This window comes from Raphanus sativus, unplaced genomic scaffold, assembly GCF_000801105.2.
Source record: "Raphanus sativus cultivar WK10039 unplaced genomic scaffold, ASM80110v3 Scaffold1867, whole genome shotgun sequence".
Lineage (NCBI taxonomy): Eukaryota > Viridiplantae > Streptophyta > Magnoliopsida > Brassicales > Brassicaceae > Raphanus > Raphanus sativus.
Window position 1 is genome coordinate 1 of NW_026617176.1, and position 18,812 is coordinate 18,812.

General features: G+C 38.8%; 7 protein-coding genes and 1 non-coding gene across 10 annotated transcripts; 6 read left to right on the plus strand and 2 right to left on the minus strand.

Annotated features, from left to right (window-relative positions):
* The first annotated feature begins 174 nt into the window (after nucleotides 1–174).
* On the plus strand, nucleotides 175–2,259 carry LOC108810057 (flavonoid 3'-monooxygenase CYP75B137-like). Its single transcript, XM_018582186.2, has 2 exons — nucleotides 175–1,125; nucleotides 1,399–2,259. The coding sequence occupies exons 1-2, from the start codon at nucleotides 190–192 to the stop codon at nucleotides 1,999–2,001; spliced, it is 1,539 nt and encodes a 512-aa protein (XP_018437688.2). The 5' UTR covers nucleotides 175–189; the 3' UTR covers nucleotides 2,002–2,259.
* A 3,985-nt stretch (nucleotides 2,260–6,244) lies between these two features.
* LOC108807916 (glutathione S-transferase T3-like) lies at nucleotides 6,245–7,141 on the plus strand. The gene has a single exon (XM_018580139.2). The coding sequence runs from the start codon at nucleotides 6,245–6,247 to the stop codon at nucleotides 7,139–7,141; it is 897 nt and encodes a 298-aa protein (XP_018435641.2).
* A 434-nt stretch (nucleotides 7,142–7,575) lies between these two features.
* LOC108807053 (60S ribosomal protein L13a-4) lies at nucleotides 7,576–8,974 on the plus strand. The gene is made up of 4 exons (XM_018579290.2): nucleotides 7,576–7,900; nucleotides 8,245–8,361; nucleotides 8,462–8,549; nucleotides 8,667–8,974. The coding sequence occupies exons 1-4, from the start codon at nucleotides 7,629–7,631 to the stop codon at nucleotides 8,808–8,810; spliced, it is 621 nt and encodes a 206-aa protein (XP_018434792.1). The 5' UTR covers nucleotides 7,576–7,628; the 3' UTR covers nucleotides 8,811–8,974.
* A 106-nt stretch (nucleotides 8,975–9,080) lies between these two features.
* LOC108810894 (protein XRI1-like) lies at nucleotides 9,081–10,943 on the minus strand. Of its 2 annotated transcripts, XM_018582967.2 has the most exons (8): nucleotides 10,806–10,943; nucleotides 10,650–10,700; nucleotides 10,456–10,514; nucleotides 10,245–10,379; nucleotides 10,030–10,172; nucleotides 9,780–9,937; nucleotides 9,652–9,689; nucleotides 9,081–9,578 (listed from the first exon to the last, which is right to left on the minus strand). In XM_018582967.2, exons 2-8 carry the CDS (start codon nucleotides 10,667–10,669, stop codon nucleotides 9,217–9,219), a joined length of 915 nt encoding a protein of 304 aa, XP_018438469.1. In that variant the 5' UTR covers nucleotides 10,670–10,700; nucleotides 10,806–10,943; the 3' UTR covers nucleotides 9,081–9,216. The 2 variants fall into 2 exon arrangements, with proteins under 2 accessions (XP_018438469.1, XP_056855476.1); XM_056999496.1 differs by lacking the exon at nucleotides 10,806–10,943 and having other exon boundaries at nucleotides 10,650–10,772.
* Nucleotides 10,944–11,650: 707 nt separating this feature from the next.
* Nucleotides 11,651–11,722, plus strand: TRNAK-UUU (transfer RNA lysine (anticodon UUU)). Its single transcript has one exon. It is a non-coding gene; the product is annotated as a tRNA-Lys (tRNA).
* Nucleotides 11,723–11,815: 93 nt separating this feature from the next.
* Nucleotides 11,816–13,205, minus strand: LOC108807012 (uncharacterized). Its single transcript, XM_018579243.2, has 2 exons — nucleotides 12,576–13,205; nucleotides 11,816–12,362 (listed from the first exon to the last, which is right to left on the minus strand). Exons 1-2 carry the CDS (start codon nucleotides 12,859–12,861, stop codon nucleotides 11,989–11,991), a joined length of 660 nt encoding a protein of 219 aa, XP_018434745.1. The 5' UTR covers nucleotides 12,862–13,205; the 3' UTR covers nucleotides 11,816–11,988.
* A 339-nt stretch (nucleotides 13,206–13,544) lies between these two features.
* LOC130504888 (uncharacterized) lies at nucleotides 13,545–15,040 on the plus strand. The gene is made up of 5 exons (XM_056999500.1): nucleotides 13,545–13,702; nucleotides 13,895–14,152; nucleotides 14,239–14,296; nucleotides 14,368–14,691; nucleotides 14,786–15,040. Exons 2-4 carry the CDS (start codon nucleotides 13,931–13,933, stop codon nucleotides 14,661–14,663), a joined length of 576 nt encoding a protein of 191 aa, XP_056855480.1. The 5' UTR covers nucleotides 13,545–13,702; nucleotides 13,895–13,930; the 3' UTR covers nucleotides 14,664–14,691; nucleotides 14,786–15,040.
* A 674-nt stretch (nucleotides 15,041–15,714) lies between these two features.
* On the plus strand, nucleotides 15,715–17,778 carry LOC130494472 (cyclin-C1-1-like). Of its 2 annotated transcripts, none has more exons than XM_056999497.1 (9): nucleotides 15,715–15,858; nucleotides 15,957–16,063; nucleotides 16,258–16,297; nucleotides 16,415–16,459; nucleotides 16,626–16,744; nucleotides 16,861–16,972; nucleotides 17,057–17,107; nucleotides 17,153–17,324; nucleotides 17,431–17,778. In XM_056999497.1, exons 1-9 carry the CDS (start codon nucleotides 15,719–15,721, stop codon nucleotides 17,533–17,535), a joined length of 891 nt encoding a protein of 296 aa, XP_056855477.1. In that variant the 5' UTR covers nucleotides 15,715–15,718; the 3' UTR covers nucleotides 17,536–17,778. The 2 variants fall into 2 exon arrangements, with proteins under 2 accessions (XP_056855477.1, XP_056855479.1); XM_056999499.1 differs by having other exon boundaries at nucleotides 17,177–17,324.
* The last annotated feature ends 1,034 nt before the right edge of the window (nucleotides 17,779–18,812 follow it).

Genomic DNA, 18,812 nt, shown 5'->3' on the forward strand with positions numbered 1-18,812 from the left:
CTTTATCTTACCATCAATCAATGTATTTATGTATATAAAATGAAAATCAACATCCGCACGGTTTTGTGGGTCCAAATCTAGTTTATGGATTGAAAAGGAAGTTTGAACTAACAAAAGACCCAGTCCTGCTTGAGAAATTATAAATACACTAAAACAGCCATTCTGTTTGGTGCATCAACTCGACTGAAAATGACAACCATTTCGAGTCTCTTCAAGATTCTAAGTTGCAGGGACCATGTTGACTATGTTTTAGTCGTGATCGTTATATCCTCTGTTTTATGGTATTTTTGGCTTTACTCCAAATCCAAACGTCAATCTCCTCCCTTACCTCCGGGACCTTGGGGTCTTCCCATAGTCGGACACCTCCCGTTTCTCAAACCAGAGCTTCATACCTACTTCCAAGGGCTGTCTAAAAAGCACGGTCCCATTTTCAAACTCTGGTTCGGCTCCAAGCTGGCGATTGTGGTCACCTCCTCTGAGGTGGCCTGTGAGATTCTCAGAACCAATGACGCCATCTTCGCGAACCACGATGTTCCTGCGGTAGCTCTAGTTAACTCGTACGGTGGTATTGATATCGCCTGGACACCATATGGACCGAGGTTACTGATGCTGAGGAAGCTATGTGTTAATAGGGTACTGAGCAACGCGAGGATGGAAAAATCTGTTGACCTACGTCGCGGAGAGACCCGGAGAACGGTTAGGTACTTGGCGGATCTTGCACGGGCCGGGTCACCGGTTGACTTGGGAGAGCAAATATTTTTGATGATACTAAATGTTGTGACGCAGATGCTGTGGGGAGCTACGGTTAAGAACGAAGATAGGGAGCTTGTTGGAGCCGAGTTCTCAGGAATAATTCAAGGGATGGTCGACCTTCTGCTGGAGCCCAATATATCTGACTTCTTCCCGGTGTTGAGCCGATTTGATCTTCAGGGTTTGGTTAAGCGTATGGGAGGACTGGCTCAGAGGATGGACCGACTGTTTGACCGGGTCATTAGTCAACGGCTGGGGATGGATAAGGGAAGTGAAGGGAAGGGTGAGGATTTTCTGGAGGTCTTACTAAAAATAAAGAATGAAGATGATGAGAAGACAAATCTTAACATGAACGATGTAAAAGCGTTGCTTATGGTACGTAAAAACATTATCTATAATTTTACCACAAAAAAACATTATCTATAATATGGAGAGTGCTGGACAAGAAGATTTTTTAAATGGTTTGATTACTTTATAATTGAATAATGATGATTTTACAAGTTTATAGACAGATATCGCCCCCTCTCTAACTTGGAGCTATGGGTTTAGATTAGACTAATTTCTTAATCTTAAAATATACAGTTTCTTTTCGTTTTCATATAAATTTCAAGATATTTTCATGATTAATTACCTCAATTATACAAAAAGGACATGGTGCTTGGTGGTACGGATACATCAGTACATGTCATAGAGTTCGCGATGGCTGAGCTATTAAACAATCCAGATATCATGAAGAGAGCTCAACAAGAACTTGACGAAGTTGTGGGGAAAGATAAAATAGTTGAAGAATCTCACATCCCTAAACTTCCATACATTCTTGCTATTATGAAAGAAACTCTCAGGCTTCACACGGTTGGTCCACTCCTTAATCCTCACCGCCCATCTCAAACCACCGTGGTGAGTGGCTTCACCATCCCTAAAGATTCAAAGATATTCATTAACGTGTGGGCGATCCATAGGAATCCAGATGTATGGGAGAATCCACTTGAGTTTGACCCCAGCCGGTTTCTCGACCAGTCTTATGACTTCAACGGAAATGATTTCAACTATATTCCGTTTGGATCTGGTCGTAGAATATGTGTGGGAATGGCGATGGGCGAGAGAGTTGTTCTATATAATATCGCTACGTTGTTGCATTCTTTTGACTGGAGACACCCTCAAGGAGAGAGATTGAAGATCGAGGAGAAGTTTGGGATCACCTTGAAGCTGAAGAAATCCACTTGTTACGACCCCAGCACTAAGGTTGGCTGATCCAAATCTTTATCTCTAGGGTCTTACTCTTACACAAGCGAAGAAATGAGTATTATAATTCGGGCTTATATGTGTTGGGTGTGAACTAATAAACCCGAACATGTTCTAGGGTTTTCGCATGTTGGCGAAGTTTCTGTTTTAGTGTCCTGTTTTTCATCTGTTTAGTTTCCTTCGTTGGTTTTATTTCCTAATTGGCTAAACTATTTTCTTGTCAAAGCCCTACTTATGTTGTGTGTTTTTGTTTTCTTTCTCTACACATTGGGGATCTTGTGCTTTGTAATAGTCAGTTTTGATTTATACATCTTAATTTTATTAACTTATACTCTTTTAGTCAGTTTTTGATTTATACTCTTAATTTTGTAATAGTCAGTTTTTATTAACTTATACTCTTTTAGAAAAATTATAAGAAGATATTATTACATACTCTTTGATAATAGTCATAAAACATCATAACAAAATAAATTATGCCAAACAGAACTTCATGAGAAAATGACAGTGAATTCAAGACAAATCTTAAATACGTCAATGAAGATTTCACGATTATAGCTGGAATTTAGTTATAGTGTTGAAATCCAAGTACTCTCACTTACTAGAAAAAACTGAAATAATCTTGATTGCATTCTGGTTTTGTACAAACTGTTACACAAGATAACAAACCAGAGTATAATTAAGCTACACATTGGGATCTTGTGCTTTGTAATAGTCAGTTTTTGATTTATACATCTTAATTTTATTAACTTATACTCTTTATATTATTACATACTCTTTGATAATAGTCATAAAACATCATAACAAAATAAATTATGCCAAACAGAACTTCATGAGAAAATGACAGTGAATTCAAGACAAATCTTAAATACGTCAATGAAGCTTTCACGATTATAGCTGAAATTTAGTTATAGTGTTGAAATCCAAATACTCTCACTTACGAGAAAAAACTGAAATAATCTTGATTGCATTCTGGTTTTGTACAAACTGTTACACAAGATAACAAACCAGAGTATAATTAAGCTGAAAATTTTGCTCAGCTTCGAATCTGCGAAAGATGATGGAAACGAGTCCGGTGAACCAACAACTCTTCACGGAAGAGAAATATGGTAATGATTTCAAAAAAAAAGATTGGATAAAAATCCTAATAAACCCACCAGAAAATCTTTAAAGATCTGGCAAAAAGACCAAAACAAAAGAATAGATATCGGAAGTTGTGAGGCAGTGATTTATGGGATCAAGAGGACCACAGAAAATATTTAAAGATCTAGCCAAAAAGACCAAAACAAAAGAGTAGATATTGGAAGTTGCGAGGCAGTGGTTTATGGGATCAAAAGGAATCAACATATATAGGAGGTAATGCAATATAAGAATCTCATGCGACCATGTGAAGGTTATGACCTGAAAGTGAATGGGCGTTAAGTCTATTGTTAACTATTTCCAGATTTGGAAGAGCCCATCTAAGAGATCTGCCTTTAACTCAGAAGTAGTTACGGAGATGGAGGATGTGTTGCCACCGATAAGAGGAATATGGCGATTTGTTCAATAAGGACAAGCGATTTAGAGTTACCATCCATGAACAAACATAGCTAAGAAATACACAATGTATAAGAGACTACAAATAGAGTTTTAATAAAATACTAGAATTTGGGTATATATTTTGTTTTACATTTTTGAGAATTTTTTTTTTGCCATTTTTGTAATTATATTTATGTTTAATATTAATTTAATTTAATATGATTTTTGGTAACTATATTAAATATGTCAAATTGCATAACTATATACTTGTGATATATGCATATCATAAATTATTTTTAAACTTTATTCCTAAAGTTTGCAATATATTATATTTTCTTATTAGTTACCTGATATAATTAGTCAAAAATATTTCGTACCCAAAAACTCGACTCGGTATCGACTCGAAAAACAAAATCTCATATTCTATTAGACTTGGCCTACATGCTCGACCGATTCTTAAAGTGTTATATCCGAAAACCAACATCAAATCCAATCCGCAATGAAAATCAAAGAAATTCTTTTTTTTTATATAGAATAGATATTTACATCATGTTTCTATATAGTCTACACGCCCCGTAAGGTGAAGGTAGGGATGGCAATCAAGGACCTAGACCGCGGGTCTGGCCCGTAAAAGCTTGCTGCGTGGCGGGATTGGATTTTCATTTGATAAGCCCGCAAAATTGCGGACCTCGCGGGACGGGCTCAAAGCAGGACGGGTTCAAAGCGGGACGGGTCGAAAGCGGGATGGATTAAACCGCGGGATGTTAAAGACCCGCAATCCGAAGTCTCCATTTCTGATTTCACCTTAGAGAGAGAGAGAGAGAGAGAGAGAGAGAGAGAGAGAGAGAGAGAGAGAGAGAGAGAGAGAGAGAGAGAGAAGAGAGAGAGAGAGAGAGAGAGAGAGAGCTCCATTGATGGTGGTTTCAGGGTCGATGATGCTTCCGGTCTCTCAAGCGCCTCTGATCTGCACCGGTGGAGCTTCTTCAAGCCATCGTAAATGATAATAAAAATATTTGTTTTGCATAAGCTTAATGTATTGATCTTGTAAGAGTATGCTCGATCATGTGCAAGATGAAACTCAATTCTTGTCTATGTTTGTTTGTGCATGTAAAAACAAGCAATGTAATATTCGATGTCCCGCGGGATAGCCCGCGAAGGCCTGTATATTTCACGGTACGGGATTGGGCAGCTAGTTTGAGGACCACATCCCGCTCGGGACAAACCCGCATGTACCGCCAGAAATCGAATCCGCAGCGGTTCGGGACGGGAGAACCTAATTGCCATTCATAGGTGGAGGGACTCCAGTCTTGGAGATCCTGCCATTTATGGCAGTCTACTAATGGAGTTTTAGAGGTGTGGGTCCCGTGTGTTTTTTAAGTTACAAGATAAATGTTGATTTTAGGCAATTTCTTGTACTGTTCATGAACTCCACTAACACTTAACGATTTGTAATTAGTTTTTTTTTTTAAATTTATTTATAAATCAGATTAGAATAAAATTTTAAGAAACCCAAAACAAGTTTCACCGATAATCATATCCTTAGAGCATGATTATAGGGACATCTTAGAGTGTATCTTAGGTTTATTTAGATTAAATTAAAAAGACCAAACCACCTTTATGCTAAACTCGTCGCTTAATTAAGAGAAGGAGAGAGTGTATCTTATGGCCACGTGTTGAAAGGTGATTGGTGAGAGAAGAGGTGAAGCACGACATCGTTTTGTCTCTCTCACTTTTCTTTCTTTCTTTCTTTTTCTCTTCTTTCTCTCCTCTCCTCGGCGACACGAAAGGCGATTTGCTTCATCTCGGTGAATCTCCTCAACGAGACGGCGTCTCTGTTGGTAGCTCGTCTCGACGAAGGAGAACGACGTTTCCTCTAGCGGTTGCTCTCCTCGACCAACGAAAACGGCGAGATTTCTCTCGTGGTGGCTCTCGGAGACGAAGAGACATCGGTGAACGCTTCTGCTCTGGATGATCGAAAGGTAAAGATGAGTTGAATTTGTTTCAAAGACAAACTATTTCATTCATGCATGTCTTTTTTGAATCGTGAATCTTTAGAATGAACAAGCATCTGATTTGTTTTAATTTTTTTGTGTATTTGTCTGTTGAGATGGATGATCAAGACCTTTGGATGATCAAGAGATGGCGAAACCTTGCTCTTTGTCAGACTCAGACAGAACCCCCACGATTGTTCATTAAGGTAAGACCTCTGTCTTTGATCATTTGAATAGAATAAAACCTGATATCTTTGCTCTATTTAATTGGATAAACTATTGTCATTGCTAATGAATTTAGAGTCGTATAAAACATTCTTCTTTGCTCTGTTTGGTTTGGTAAATCTTTGTAGAGTTTTTAGTCTGTGGTTTGTCATATATGTCGCGATTGTAGTTGATTTTTACTTAAAGAATTCAACCGTAGTGGTAGGTTGTGATCAATGCATAGGTTTAGGTAATAAATTGTATGCTTAAATAGATATTGGTAGATTTAGGTAATAAATTTTATGGTTAGACTGAATTGAATGGTTTGTGTGAGGAATGGTGTTGTGTGATTAATGGATTGTAGCTATATGTCAACTCGGTAGTGGTAGGTTGTGATCAATGCTTTGTGTGATGTCAAACACGGTTATAAACCGTGTACTTCTCTTCTTTCTTCTCCTCTGTCTTGAAAAAACAGTCTTCTTCTTCTTCCTTCTTCTCCACTTTCTCATCTTTGTTATTTTCTTTCTCTCATCTTCTATTCAATGGCTTACTTTCCTGGTTCTGGAACCGGTTCGTTAGTGGACTTACTTAGTTCACAAACCCAAACAGTTTCCTTCAGTAACTTTCCATCTGTAGCTAGTCTAGGAACCGAAGCTTCAAACCTTCATGGAGTCACTTCTGCTGCGCCAAAAGAACGAAGGAAATGGACACAAGAGGATGACATTGTTCTCATCAGCGCGTGGTTGAACACGAGCAAAGATCCTGTGGTGGCCAACGAGCAAAGAGCAGGAACCTTTTGGGAGCGAGTTACTGCATACTATGCTGCAACTCCTCACGCTGCTGGCTGCTTGGTGAGAAAGACGGGTGACTGCAAGCAGCGTTGGCACAAGATCAATGATTTCGTGTCCAAGTTCTGTGGATCATACGCAGCAGCAACTAGAGAGAAAAGCTCCGGCCAGAATGAAGTTGATGTTCTCAAACAAGCACATCATCTTTTTTTTATCCATCACAAGAAGAAGTTTACTCTAGAACACGCATGGAGGGAGCTGCGCTTTGACCAGAAGTGGCGCGACATTACTAATAACGATGATAAGAAGAAGAAGAAGAGGAAGAATGAGGAAGGTGAGGAAGGTGAGGATTCAGTTCCCTCTGAAGCAAGTGGAAGCAAGCGTCCACCGGGTGTGAAGGCTGCAAAGGCTGCAAAGGCTGCAAAGGATGCAAAGGATGCAAAGGCAAGTGGAAAGAAGCCTGTGGTGCATGAGATCCTGGATGTTGACAAGTATGAGAGTATGTGGACAATCAAACAGCAGGATTTGGCCGCCAAAGAACGGTTGTCTAAGACTCATATGCTTGAGAATCTCCTTGCAAGACAAGATGCCTTAGCTGATTACGAAGAAGTCCTCAAGAAGAAGCTTATCAGTGATTTGTTCTCTAGTTAATGTCTCCTTGTTTAAATGTTTCAATGTCTCCTTGTTTTAATGTCTGTAGTTGTTTCTATTTTAATGTTTGTTTAATTTAAATGTAATATTTTTTTATTGTTAAGAACTTTAATTAAAGAAACTACCTATAAATGAAAATAATTAAGTGTATCTTAATAATATATCTTAGCTTAATGATAATCATTAAAATAACATTAACTCCCACTTAAGATACAAATAAAGTTTCTACCTATAAACATGCTCTTAGTTGCTGGAATCTTGAATCTGATATCTTGTAGACGTTGAGAAAAAAAAAATCTTGTAGACGAGAGGTTAGTTTCATGTGATATGAGTTTGATTTTATTTTATGGACCTGTATGATTACCAATGGGCCTTTATTCGGCCCATTATCAAAATACCTACCAAAACCCTAGGTCAAAAACACTTGCTCGAATATAATTTCGCGAGGGAACCACTCAGCCGCTAACACACAGAGCAGAACAAGAAAATGGTGTCAGGATCAGGCATCTGCTCGAAGCGCGTGGTCGTCGACGCGCGGCACCACATGCTCGGTCGCCTGGCGTCGATCGTGGCCAAGGAGCTCCTCAACGGCCAGAAGGTCGTCATCGTGAGATGCGAGGAGATCTGCCTCTCCGGTGGACTCGTGCGTCAGAAAATGAAGTACATGAGGTTCCTCCGCAAACGCATGAACACCAAACCCTCGCACGGTCCCATTCACTTCCGTGCTCCCTCCAAGATCTTCTGGCGTACCGTTCGCGGGTTCGTGAAAATCAATCTATCTCTCTCTTGTGTAGTTTAAATGTTTGATCTTTAGTTAATGTTTTGGTTTATTACAGACAAAATTTTTTTTTTTTTTTTTAAGTTGATTAGATCTTAAGTGAATGTTTTTCGTTTATTACAGTCAAAGTTTCGGTTTTTAAATGATTTAAGGCTTAGGGAATGTTTCTTTGATGTGTTAATTGTGTGACGTAACAAGAAAGCTATTACATTTTTGTTATATTGAGTGAATGTTAGAAATGTAGGATTTGTTACAGTCAAAGTTTAGGTTTTTGTAATGATTTTAGCTTAATGGATGCTTTGTGTGTTTGGTTTGATTTTGGCAGTATGATTCCACATAAAACGAAGCGTGGAGCTGCTGCACTTGCACGCATGAAGGTTTTCGAAGGTGTGCCTCCACCGTACGACAAAGTCAAGAGGATGGTTATCCCTGACGCTCTAAAGTTTGTACCTTTACACTCTTCTCTTCCTTTTTCTTTTCTGGTTTCATATGCTTTGCTACTTCTGTGTCATGATCATGTTTTTTTTTCTGTTGTGCTTCAGGGTGTTGAGGCTTCAGGCTGGCCACAAGTACTGTCTGTTGGGTCGTCTTTCTTCTGAAGTTGGGTGGAATCACTATGACACCATCAAGGTATATGCATTGCCCTTGATTGCTTGCACCAGCTTGTGTTCTGTTCTGTTCCTATATTTAGCTACTAGAATGTGAGATTTCGTTGGTTATTAACGTCGTTTGATCTTAATATAATAGGAGCTGGAGGCAAAGAGGAAGGAGAGATCTCAAGTGGTTTACGAGAGGAAGAAGCAACTTAACAAACTTAGAGCTAAGGCCGAGAAGGTCGCTGAAGAGAAGCTTGGAGCACAGCTCGAGATTCTTGCACCAGTCAAGTACTGAGATCATCAGTAGGGGTTTGTCTTATGCAAGTTTTGAGCCGACCTATCATACTTTTGTTTTACCTCTTTACGTAGGTGTTGTTTCAGATGTTTTCTTTCTTGAATTCCAGTGATTTGCTGTCAAAGAAAAAGAGCCAATTTATTCAAATCCCAATTCTTCTTTCTCTTCCAACTAGGCAAAATCATGCAACTGAAATAACCAAACCCATACCACAATGGCATTGGCTACATCTCCTTAACTTCACTTTCTTACTTGATTGATATACCAAAATGAAACAAGAACATGATTCATACTTGAAAAGTACTAACCACTGTACTTGATTAAAGGCCATTGACTGGAACTATACCCGGAAAATAAAAATGTTTTAAAAACATAAAAAAATACTTTCTACTCAACTTATATGGATTTAGCCTCTAGTCCTCATAATCGTGATGCTTCCTTTACCACCTTCAGTGCGGATCTTAGTCTTTCCAACAACAGGTTTCCCAGAGAACGCTGAAGTTTGAATAACTGGAGTCGTCTCTGCTTTGTTCTCCTTTGGTTTCCCTGGTGGAGTTAGAATTTTCTGGTTGATGTCCTTGAGAGTCATGATGTCTCCATCAACCATCCCACATGGTTTGATGAATGAAAATGGATAGATGACAGAAGACGACGCTAGCTTTGGAACCGGCCTTGCAAAAGATTTTCTAGCTTTGAAGATAACATTTGGAGAAGAACGAGTCACAGGTCGCTTAACTTCACTTGTTTCTGGTGGGAGGTTTAGATACTCTGCGCCAAAACACAGAGACTTTTAGCAAGAAAAAGCTAAAGAAGAGAAAGAATAAAAACAAAGAAAGCTGACCTGATATATCTACATGGACATCAGGGGAACCAAAGCTTCTGAGAGAGAAAGTAACAATAGTAATCTCAGTTAAATGAAAGCAAATAGGATAATACTAAAGTGAAAAAAAAAAGAGATTGAAACAATACAAGTCATCAGGTAGGGTTGGAGCCTCAGGATCATTTAAGCAGTCAACATACCACTCTTCAGCATACAGTTCATCAATGCCCTCAAAGCTTGAGGCAGAAGCATCTTCTATAAGCTGAGATCCTTCGGGTAGAAGCTCATCAAATGAATCCTCTCTAGCCTGAACATTCACCATCAAAGATAGTATTAGAACCTCATGCAACTTCTTAAGCTATCAAATGTTTGCTTAGATATTGGGGTGTGTACACTCACGCTTGATCTTAAGATTGAAGAGAAGCTCTCACTTCTGAAAAGGGTTGTTTCCACAGGCTGGTCTTCGAACTGTAACATCCGACGCCTCTTTACAGAAGAACGCGTCTCACGTGGCACTTCCAGCTTCTTCTTGATCGTTTCATCTGAGGCACAAACTCACTAGATATTAGAAACCATTATGAAATAAGACTTATCTGGGGTTAAAAAGAACAAACCTGTTGTGACATGATGATAACCCGACTCGGTACAGGCCTTCACTGGGGTGGTGGATTCATTATCATCATCAAACATGTAGGAGTGGTCTTCTTGGTTTAATGTGACTTCAATCATCGTACACTCCCTCACATCAGCTGGGAGTTACAGAACGAATTAGTCATATGCTTATCATAAGTGCTAAATGAGTTTTAAAGTGATGTAAGAACTTACAGAAACGTGACTGTGGCTTGTGATTACAGTAGTGACTTTGCCAATTCCATGATGAGCCACTACAATTTTTTTTAGACATCACATAATCAAAACCCATAGTAAAGTCACCATCAAATCATAACGACATTCAGTAAAATCCAGAGCGAAAAAAGAAAAAAAAACAGAAAAAATGGAGAAGGATAAAGAGAATATACCGATCTTTTCTGTAGTCCATCGTATCTTCTTCCACTGTCCACGCCAAATAGCTAGCCGTTACCCACAAAAAATGAAATGTATAAAAACACGCACGACTGGTATGGAAGAGTGAGAGCATTATATATATACTTAAAAGAGAAGTTGTTTCCACTGACCTTAGTGCGCTCGAGATATGGTGCTTACTGCTACGTTCAGAGACCAAAACTAAAAAAATACCAAGCGGCGAGTTTCTTTCTCTCTAGTGGTGGTCAAATATTTATATCCTCTCTTCTTCTCTGTTTATTTGAGAGAGAGGGATGGGAGATATATTTTTTTTTCTGTGTGTTAAGAAAAAAAAAAAGACAATTCAGTGTGAAGCACGCTTTGTAGTTTCGATGTCGTGCATCCTCTTTTGTCGCGATTTTTGAGTATTTTATTTATAACCCAATTATCACTTTTCATCTCTTTGTTTTTTTTTTTTGGATATTTGGATATTCGCTTTTCATATTTAATTTCACTCTTAAGTCTTAACTCTGCCAACTGTAACGTTAGTTTTCTGCCCAACTTTAAATACACGAAAGGGGGGATAAAATTAAAAATATTGAAAATAAATTATACAGTATATTTTATATTATGTGGACATAAATTAAGTCTAGTATCAATCAGTAATATTATGTGGAAATTTTTGAGGATAAATTCTCATCACAAGTTTCTCACCCATTTGATTCTGATTTTAAAGAAGAAGACAAAAGTGGGCTTTAACCAGTTGTTATGAAGAAAGACAGCCCAAGATGGGAGGGAGACCAGAAGAAGCTGCATCGTTAGTCTAGCCTTTCTCTAAAACAGTTGCAAACTTGTCACCTTTCTTTTAACTCGGAGAAGAGCCACTGATATTGATATTGAGTTATCTGTTGGATATGTAGAAGCAAATGGCTCAAGAAGGTTAGAAAAAAGCGTGGTTCTATATGGTAAATAGTTCAACCGGAAGATAAATTAATAAACGAAACGTGTTATATCAGTAGCCGACTTAGCTCAGTGGTAGAGCGCGTGACTTTTAATCACGTGGTCGTGGGTTCGATCCCCACAGTCGGCGTTTTTTTCTACTTTTTTTCTTTCTATCTCCATTGAGTAATTGCCGCATTGTTCCCGTCTTTCATTTTTTAATCATGATCCTTTCTCCTTAGTAAACTTTAAAACTGATAAAATAACATTAACATCATCTCTCATCTGTAATTAAAATCTAAAATTCATCTTTGCAGCAATCAGACATTCAACACTCAACTGCAAAACTCTCTTCTCAATCACCATTGTTAACAAATACTCTTAAAAGAACAACAACCTCGGTAAAAATGACAAACATTAGCTCTTCGTGTTCCCCAAAATCTGACTCTGGAGCTTCTCGTTATCTTCTAGCAACCTATCGTACTCAAGAAGCAGCTCTGCGGACTGTTTTTGGAGATCCGTCACATGTGTCTCAGCTGCCTCCACCTTCTTTTCTTTCTCTTTGGACTCCGTCTCCGCTTTCTTCAGCCTCTCTGACATACTTGACACTTTCTCTTGAAGCTGCTTGATTTCCTTGGACGCCTTCTCCTCTTTCTCCTTCAGTTCGGTTCTCTCTTTCCGTAGCTGTTCAAGTTCTTCTTTCGATGACCCGACGTTGCATCTTATATTGATTAGCTTTCTCATGTAGTGGTGCATTCTGTCTATCACGAAGCCAAGAAAAAGTACCACTCCTGCAAAAAAAAAATCATTAAGGTTTCATTATGTACATACTTTGCAAAGCTCAACATTTTATTTCTCATTTGAGATACAAACTCTTATCCATTACATTAGCTTCTCTCAGTAAAACTAATCCAGAAACCCAACAGTCTATAAATATTCAACTAAAGTATTCATTCACTAACAAAGCCTTGAGAAAACAAAGAGAGAAAACTGACGGAACTGACCCATTAGAGAAGCTTCAAGCAAGTGGGTCCGCCAAAGAACCTGATCCATGGGAGACATAGTCCCGAGCTTGGCACCTTTGTTCTGGATCTTGACAATGCTCATTAGATTGGAGAAGAGGATAACAGCCATGGTTCCGGCGATGGTTTTCACGGTGGCGGGACCTTTCCCCATCTTCATCTGGTCGAGGCTTTTAATCACAAGCTCCCTCAAAGGACCAATCTTTATCAGCAGCAAGAATGTAATCGCACCTTCCACGAACAGAACCAGAAACAGTAGCTGAATCATGTTTCCTTTACAACGATTCCACGAAGAGGGTGAAACCTTTAAACCCTAATTACAAGCTCTCTCGTCTTTTGATTATTTTTCTACTTGGGTAATGAAGTTAAAACCAAAACCCAGATCGGAGGATGAAGAAAGCCATTAGCTTTAAAGACAGATCACTCACTCATTCGATGATGTAATTCATAAGAATGGTTAGGACTAAGAAGAAGTGGAATAAGGCTTCACTGAAGAGAGGTAGCTAGGATCTGAGAGGAGTTTCAGTAGAAAGTATAAAAAGTTGAAAAGTTGTTTACTAATCTAGAGAGAGAGAGAGAGAGAGTAAAAGAAAGTTGGAATTAGAAGAAGACATGTTAATCAGGTTTTGTAATGAATGTACCTCCGTACCGGTCGGGAAATGGACGTAGAGGTTGAAAAAACAAATGGGCTAAATAAAGTTTAAAAAGAAGTCATAAGCCCAATGGGCTATTCTCGGCATCTGCAGCGGGTTAACTTTTAACATTTACGCTACTTCGAGAAAACATCATCGTACGTACGATGAAAACATCACGAAGTGCGGATGTTAAAAAACGGCAAACAGAAACACAGTAAAAGAAAACCGTGCCGTTTCATACTTGTGGGGCACTCTCATAATAAGACCACGGCCTCTTCTCTGACACGTGTCGCAATCCGTTTGACTCCACCTACCGCGTGTCCTTTATAAGAAATCAAATTATCTCCTCTCCGCTTCTCTCTTCCTCCTCAAAAGATCATCCTCCTGCATCTTTCAAAAACCCTAGATTCACCAGAAAGAGACTTGATTCCTGATTCTCTCGTACGATATTCTCAGAGTCAAATTCGCGTCACGGTGAGTCTCTCAAACCTCGAATCGACTCAATCGAATAGGTCCTTCGTCTACCTATTCCTCCTAATCGTTTAGTTATTGATTTTCGATTTTAGAAATCGAATCAGTCATCTATTGTTAATGTTTTGACCATAGTTACATTGCTAGGTTCGATATAGTTACGTAAAGTTGAATCCTTTTTGACACTTAAAACAGGTGCAAATACGTTTTTGGCTAATCTGAGTTTGGAAGATGAACAACACACAAGAGTTGAGATGGACTCGTTGCGGCGGCGGCTTTCGACGGAGGAAAGCTTTGATTGATCTTAATCAGGCGCCCAGAGATCAAGAAGGAGGGACCTCTGCTTCCGAAACAGCACCTCCTATTCAAGCTTCGCAGCCTGTCCATGCCATGATTGATGTGGATGCTATTGAAGATGATGTTGTTGAATCATCCGCTAGTGATTTTGCTGAAGTAAAGTTTGCTCCTTTTTATAGTGTCATGTTATTGTCTGTGTTTGTGTTATTAAAGGTTAATTTGTTTTTTCTTTTTGGTGCCAGGCTATAAGCAAATCATCAGGTGCACGCCGGAGACGTTCGAGGGATGGTGTAGAGTCAGGTGAGTTAATGAAAAGCTGTGGACTTTACACTCTTGTGTTTTGTCTCTTACTATGGTACGGGTTTATGCAGGTGGTATGACTAGGTTGTCTCCCAGCAAACGGAGAAGAGTTCCTCCTAACCAACCTGTGATCGACTGTGAGGATGTCTCTCCAACTCCTCCTCCTCCTCCTCCACCGGAGGAGCCTAAATTTTCGTGTCCGATTTGTATGTGTCAGTTTACTGAGGAGATGTCAACCAAATGCGGCCACATCTTCTGCAAGGGATGCATACAGATGGCGATATCTAAGCAAGGCAAGTGCCCTACTTGTAGGAAAAAAGTGACTGTGAAAGAGCTGATTCGAGTGTTCCTTCCAACCACCAGATGATTGATATATCAACATTACCAATCACCTTGTAAGGGGTTTACTTATGATACTTTTTTCATCAACGATTATACACATGACTTGATTTGATTTGATGAAACTTGACAATGGTTTTTTTGTCACAGGTCTAATTGTTTGTCAGATTACATACTCAAATTGGCGTTGGAACATTGAAGGGACTTGGTTTGAATATTTCACTTTTTGTTGGAAGACAAGGTTGATTATTCAATAAGGCCCCTATCATTTAGTTGGATTATCAAATGTCTAAGCAACTCTTTGTTTCCTAGTTGCTGTTTTATGTAATTTAGGTGTCTCCGCAAACCTCTCAGGCAATGCCTCTCTGTTATAGATGAAAATTATATATGGGAAAACTTTTTTCATACCGACTGTGCATTCCTGATCTTCTGTGTATGCCAATTCTCATCTCACCTTACTGATGTATAAATGCATTTACATGGTTTCAGACAGCCTCAGAAACAGTATCTGAAGCTGCTCGATGACCTTGATCTTTGAGTATCTGCTCTGTACCAACATCACTCGAGTCTATGGTCTTTGGATATCTGCTTTAGAGAGAGTAAATAGCCCAGCTGAGAGTTATCCTCGGCAACCTTCAACTACTATGAAAGTCATCAACTGTCAACGGAAGTGATATAAGATGATGATTACAATAAGATAAACAAGGTCAATATTGATCACTCAAATTCTACTAACCACAGAGGCATAAGAATGCTTATGTACATACATGCGTCCACAATCGTTAGGTACCAGGAAAAAAAAAACATTCTCCTTAGGAACGAAAGGATTCTTATAAACCAAGGGACTAGACATCTCCTTACAGACAGGATTGACTGAAACACATGCACAGCTTGCTCAGAACCCTGGAGTAACAGAACTGGTTGTGTAAATCAGTCTTCCCAGTCTATTGTCTTGGGTTCGTTGAGACCCATAGATATGAGGATGTCATTCAGAACTTAGAGAAAATGGGCCAAGTATGGGCCGTCAATGGGCCGAGTGTTAATTACATTAAAAAAAAAACCAAACTAGTGATTTGATAGATCATGAGAAGTAGTCACAAAATAATTGAAACATTAAAAGCTGATGAGAAGAGATTTGAAGTTTTCTCCTCCCTCTCTCTCTCTCTCTCTCTCTCTCTCTCTCGGAGATCCATGGCTGCCAATTTCTGGAATTCGTCTCACTAGTAAACATTCTTTTACCCCTAAAGTTGATTACTTTTTCTCGTGTTGAATTTTCAAACTTTTTTTGTTGGTTCTGTGTGTTTGGGTTTGTATGGAGCAGCAAGCAGCTTCTGGAACAAGAAGAAGTAGATGTAGTTCATCCTCTCGACAAAGAGCGTGGAATTTCCGTTGAGGATTTCAAGCTCATCAAGTTCCATATGTCTACTCGTACACTTCTTCTTTTGATTGCTACTTGACTTTTTCTGTTACATAGCGTTGACTTTGTATGCACAATTTTATCAGATATGTTACTTTATATATGTCTGAAAAGTTTAGAGATATATCAGAAGATAAGTGCTTTTTTTTTAAGGAGTCTTTGTTGATGCTGCATCTTTTGTGTTTCTTGCTTATTGTTGTTTCAGATATGATCAAATTGGCTCAGCACATTAAAGTCAGGCAAAGGTTTTTTTTTCTTTTTTAAACTCTTTTTTTTTTTTTGTTATGTTGCAAATAACTAGTACCTCTATATCATGTGTAACCTGGAGAGTATTCCCTTACCTTTGTTTTCAACTTATGCAGGGTTGTGGCTACCGCAATTACCTACATGAGACGGGTTTATACCAGGTATGTATGCAACTCCTTGTTTCTTTTATCATCTTATCAAATTGCATCTCTTTGACTTCAATAATTCTTGCAGTTAAATTATGTCTTATATGTTCTGCATTTACAAACCATTGAAATGCATATATAGCTAAATTTTTTTTTTTTTTTGTTATTATTACTGTCTTAGGAAGAGCATGGTAGAGTTTGAGCCCCGTCTTGTTGCACTTGCATGCATGTACTTGGCATCTAAAGCTGAAGAAAGCATAGTTCAGGCCAGGAGTGTCATTTTTTGCATCAGAAAATTGTGTAATTTTTTTTATCTACTACTCTGTTCTTCTCATGTTTTTTGAACTCTTTTTTTCACTCTGCTATAAAAGTTTATCTTCAACGATGACTCCGATATCTTTTTTTTTTTTTTGCAGATCCGGATGAGTATAAATATGAACTAAAAGATGTATTAGGAATGGAGATGAAGGTCTTGGAAGCTCTCAACTTTTATCTTGTTGTGTTTCACCCTTACCGCTCTTTATCCGAGTATGTCTTTCCTCTCTTTATCTCCCTCTACGGGAATTGAGTTCAATGCAGACAATTTAAAAACTCGATCTTTTGGTTCCTCAGGTTCTTGCAAGATGCTGCAATAAACGATGTAAATATGAACCAGATTACATGGTAATGAGAAGTATTCAGAATGCATTTGATTGGTCCGAACACTAGGATTCTTCTTTTTGTGTGTTTCAGGGGAATCGTAAACGATACTTATAAGATGGACCTCATTCTTGTACACCCTCCCTACCGCATAGCACTAGCCTGCATATACATAGCAAGTGTCCACAGAGAGAAAGACATCACTGCATGGTTTGAAGATCTTCATGAGGACATGAACTTGGTCAGTTCATACTTCCCAAAATGTTGCATTTTATTCAAGTTAATGCCCAGCTAAAGCTGTTGGTTTATGTGGTAAAGTTTACCATTGTCATTTGAAACATCTGCAGGTGAAGAACATTGCCATGGAGATTCTGGACTTCTACGAAAACTACAGATCAATCACCGAGGAGAAAGTGAACTCCGCGTTCAGCAAATTGGCATTGAAGCCCTAGTAGTAGCAAGCCAGGGATCTTCTCCATCTCTAAGCTTAATCTAATGTTCTCTCTCACAAAACAAAACAAAAAAGATAGAGACTTCCTCTGTTGCCACCATCTTTACTTTTGTGGCAGACATGTAACATTGTTGTTCATAGGATACAATACAACCAAGCATATATACTGTTAAACTATTAAAACAGAAGTGGTAACTCAATGTGTAAGATCAAACTTTAAAAATCAAATCTTTTACAACATCTATACCAAAATAATTGTAAGAGCAATTGTTTTATATACTGGACCCTACAAAACAAAATGTACCTAAGAATCTAACCAAAAAAAACTCTAGTATTTCTATAATATATATTATATCGTCTTTATCTATCGGTTGAAAAAAAACAAACAAATTTCCTTTCTTTATCAATCACCATCATAAGTTTTTCCATAAGACCATCCGCAACGCGGGCTGTACATGTACAGATCCTTAGCCCAAATTTTTAGTGTCATTTGATTATATTAACAATATAATAGACAAGCCCGCTAAGGATAAATCCTTACATAAGGTGTTTTAAGGATTCAGTCTTTAAAGACGTGGCAATCCACCACCATATCGCACCACCACTTCACTGTTGAATTCGAGTTTGTTGATCGACTGAAAGTAAAGAAGATTCGGTTTTCTGGGTCTTACGAAGATGTTTTATTGATTAGTGAATGAGTTTGAACGGACTACAAAGAAGTGAAACGAAAAAAAGAAAAGGCCGGAGCTTTGCTGAAAGCGCCGGCAAGAACAGAAGATAGATCGATTGGTTGGTAAACCCTAATCTTACCGTCAGTGCTCTAAAGTGTATTTTCGGATCCATTTCTCTTTCCCCTTCGTCCTCCTTTTATACCTCTCGTCCCTTTGCCTTTCGTTCGTCTTAAGAGGTGTTCGCTCTAGAACCTTCGGACCTGAACTCGGGTTTGATGGGCTAAAAAGCCGAACGATGGCGTATTGAGCCCAAACGTATCCTGCTTGTCGATCGATCACCTGATTAGGTCGATCAATCTATTTAACCGAACCAATCTTAAGAAGAGGTCTTGGTGTTGATGGGCCGAAAACTGTTGTTCGATGGGCCTTATGGAGGGGTGCTAAATCCATCTCCAACATTCACCGATCCTTTAACCACCGATCTACACTTCCCTCAGCCTCTAAGAAACTCCTCTTCCTCAGGAACCCCACTCCCAGCCCCACGATCGTGGCCGGTGCCAGAAACCTTACTCCGACGGCTCAACGGAACCCACGAACCACGCCTCAA

Bases quoted from the DNA above. Each gene is read 5' to 3' on its own strand.
- LOC108810057 (XM_018582186.2), top strand. From the start codon at position 190: ATGACAACCATTTCGAGTCTCTTCAAGATTCTAAGTTGCAGGGACCAT. The intron at 1,126-1,398 runs GTACGTAAAAAC...TTATACAAAAAG, and splicing joins ATGTAAAAGCGTTGCTTATG to GACATGGTGCTTGGTGGTAC.
- LOC108807916 (XM_018580139.2), top strand. From the start codon at position 6,245: ATGGCTTACTTTCCTGGTTCTGGAACCGGTTCGTTAGTGGACTTACTT.
- LOC108807053 (XM_018579290.2), top strand. From the start codon at position 7,629: ATGGTGTCAGGATCAGGCATCTGCTCGAAGCGCGTGGTCGTCGACGCG. The intron at 7,901-8,244 runs GTTCGTGAAAAT...TGATTTTGGCAG, and splicing joins TTCTGGCGTACCGTTCGCGG to TATGATTCCACATAAAACGA. The intron at 8,550-8,666 runs GTATATGCATTG...TTAATATAATAG, and splicing joins ATCACTATGACACCATCAAG to GAGCTGGAGGCAAAGAGGAA.
- LOC108810894 (XM_056999496.1), bottom strand. From the start codon at position 10,768: ATGCTCTCACTCTTCCATACCAGTCGTGCGTGTTTTTATACATTTCAT. The intron at 10,380-10,455 runs GTAAGTTCTTAC...TGTAACTCCCAG, and splicing joins CAAGCCACAGTCACGTTTCT to CTGATGTGAGGGAGTGTACG. The intron at 10,173-10,244 runs GTTTGTTCTTTT...TTTGTGCCTCAG, and splicing joins TTATCATCATGTCACAACAG to ATGAAACGATCAAGAAGAAG.
- LOC108807012 (XM_018579243.2), bottom strand. From the start codon at position 12,861: ATGATTCAGCTACTGTTTCTGGTTCTGTTCGTGGAAGGTGCGATTACA. The intron at 12,363-12,575 runs GTCAGTTCCGTC...TTTTTTTTGCAG, and splicing joins GCTTGAAGCTTCTCTAATGG to GAGTGGTACTTTTTCTTGGC.
- LOC130504888 (XM_056999500.1), top strand. From the start codon at position 13,931: ATGAACAACACACAAGAGTTGAGATGGACTCGTTGCGGCGGCGGCTTT. The intron at 14,153-14,238 runs GTAAAGTTTGCT...TTTTGGTGCCAG, and splicing joins CCGCTAGTGATTTTGCTGAA to GCTATAAGCAAATCATCAGG. The intron at 14,297-14,367 runs GTGAGTTAATGA...GGGTTTATGCAG, and splicing joins GAGGGATGGTGTAGAGTCAG to GTGGTATGACTAGGTTGTCT.
- LOC130494472 (XM_056999497.1), top strand. From the start codon at position 15,719: ATGAGAAGTAGTCACAAAATAATTGAAACATTAAAAGCTGATGAGAAG. The intron at 16,460-16,625 runs GTATGTATGCAA...TTACTGTCTTAG, and splicing joins ATGAGACGGGTTTATACCAG to GAAGAGCATGGTAGAGTTTG. The intron at 17,325-17,430 runs GTCAGTTCATAC...AAACATCTGCAG, and splicing joins TTCATGAGGACATGAACTTG to GTGAAGAACATTGCCATGGA.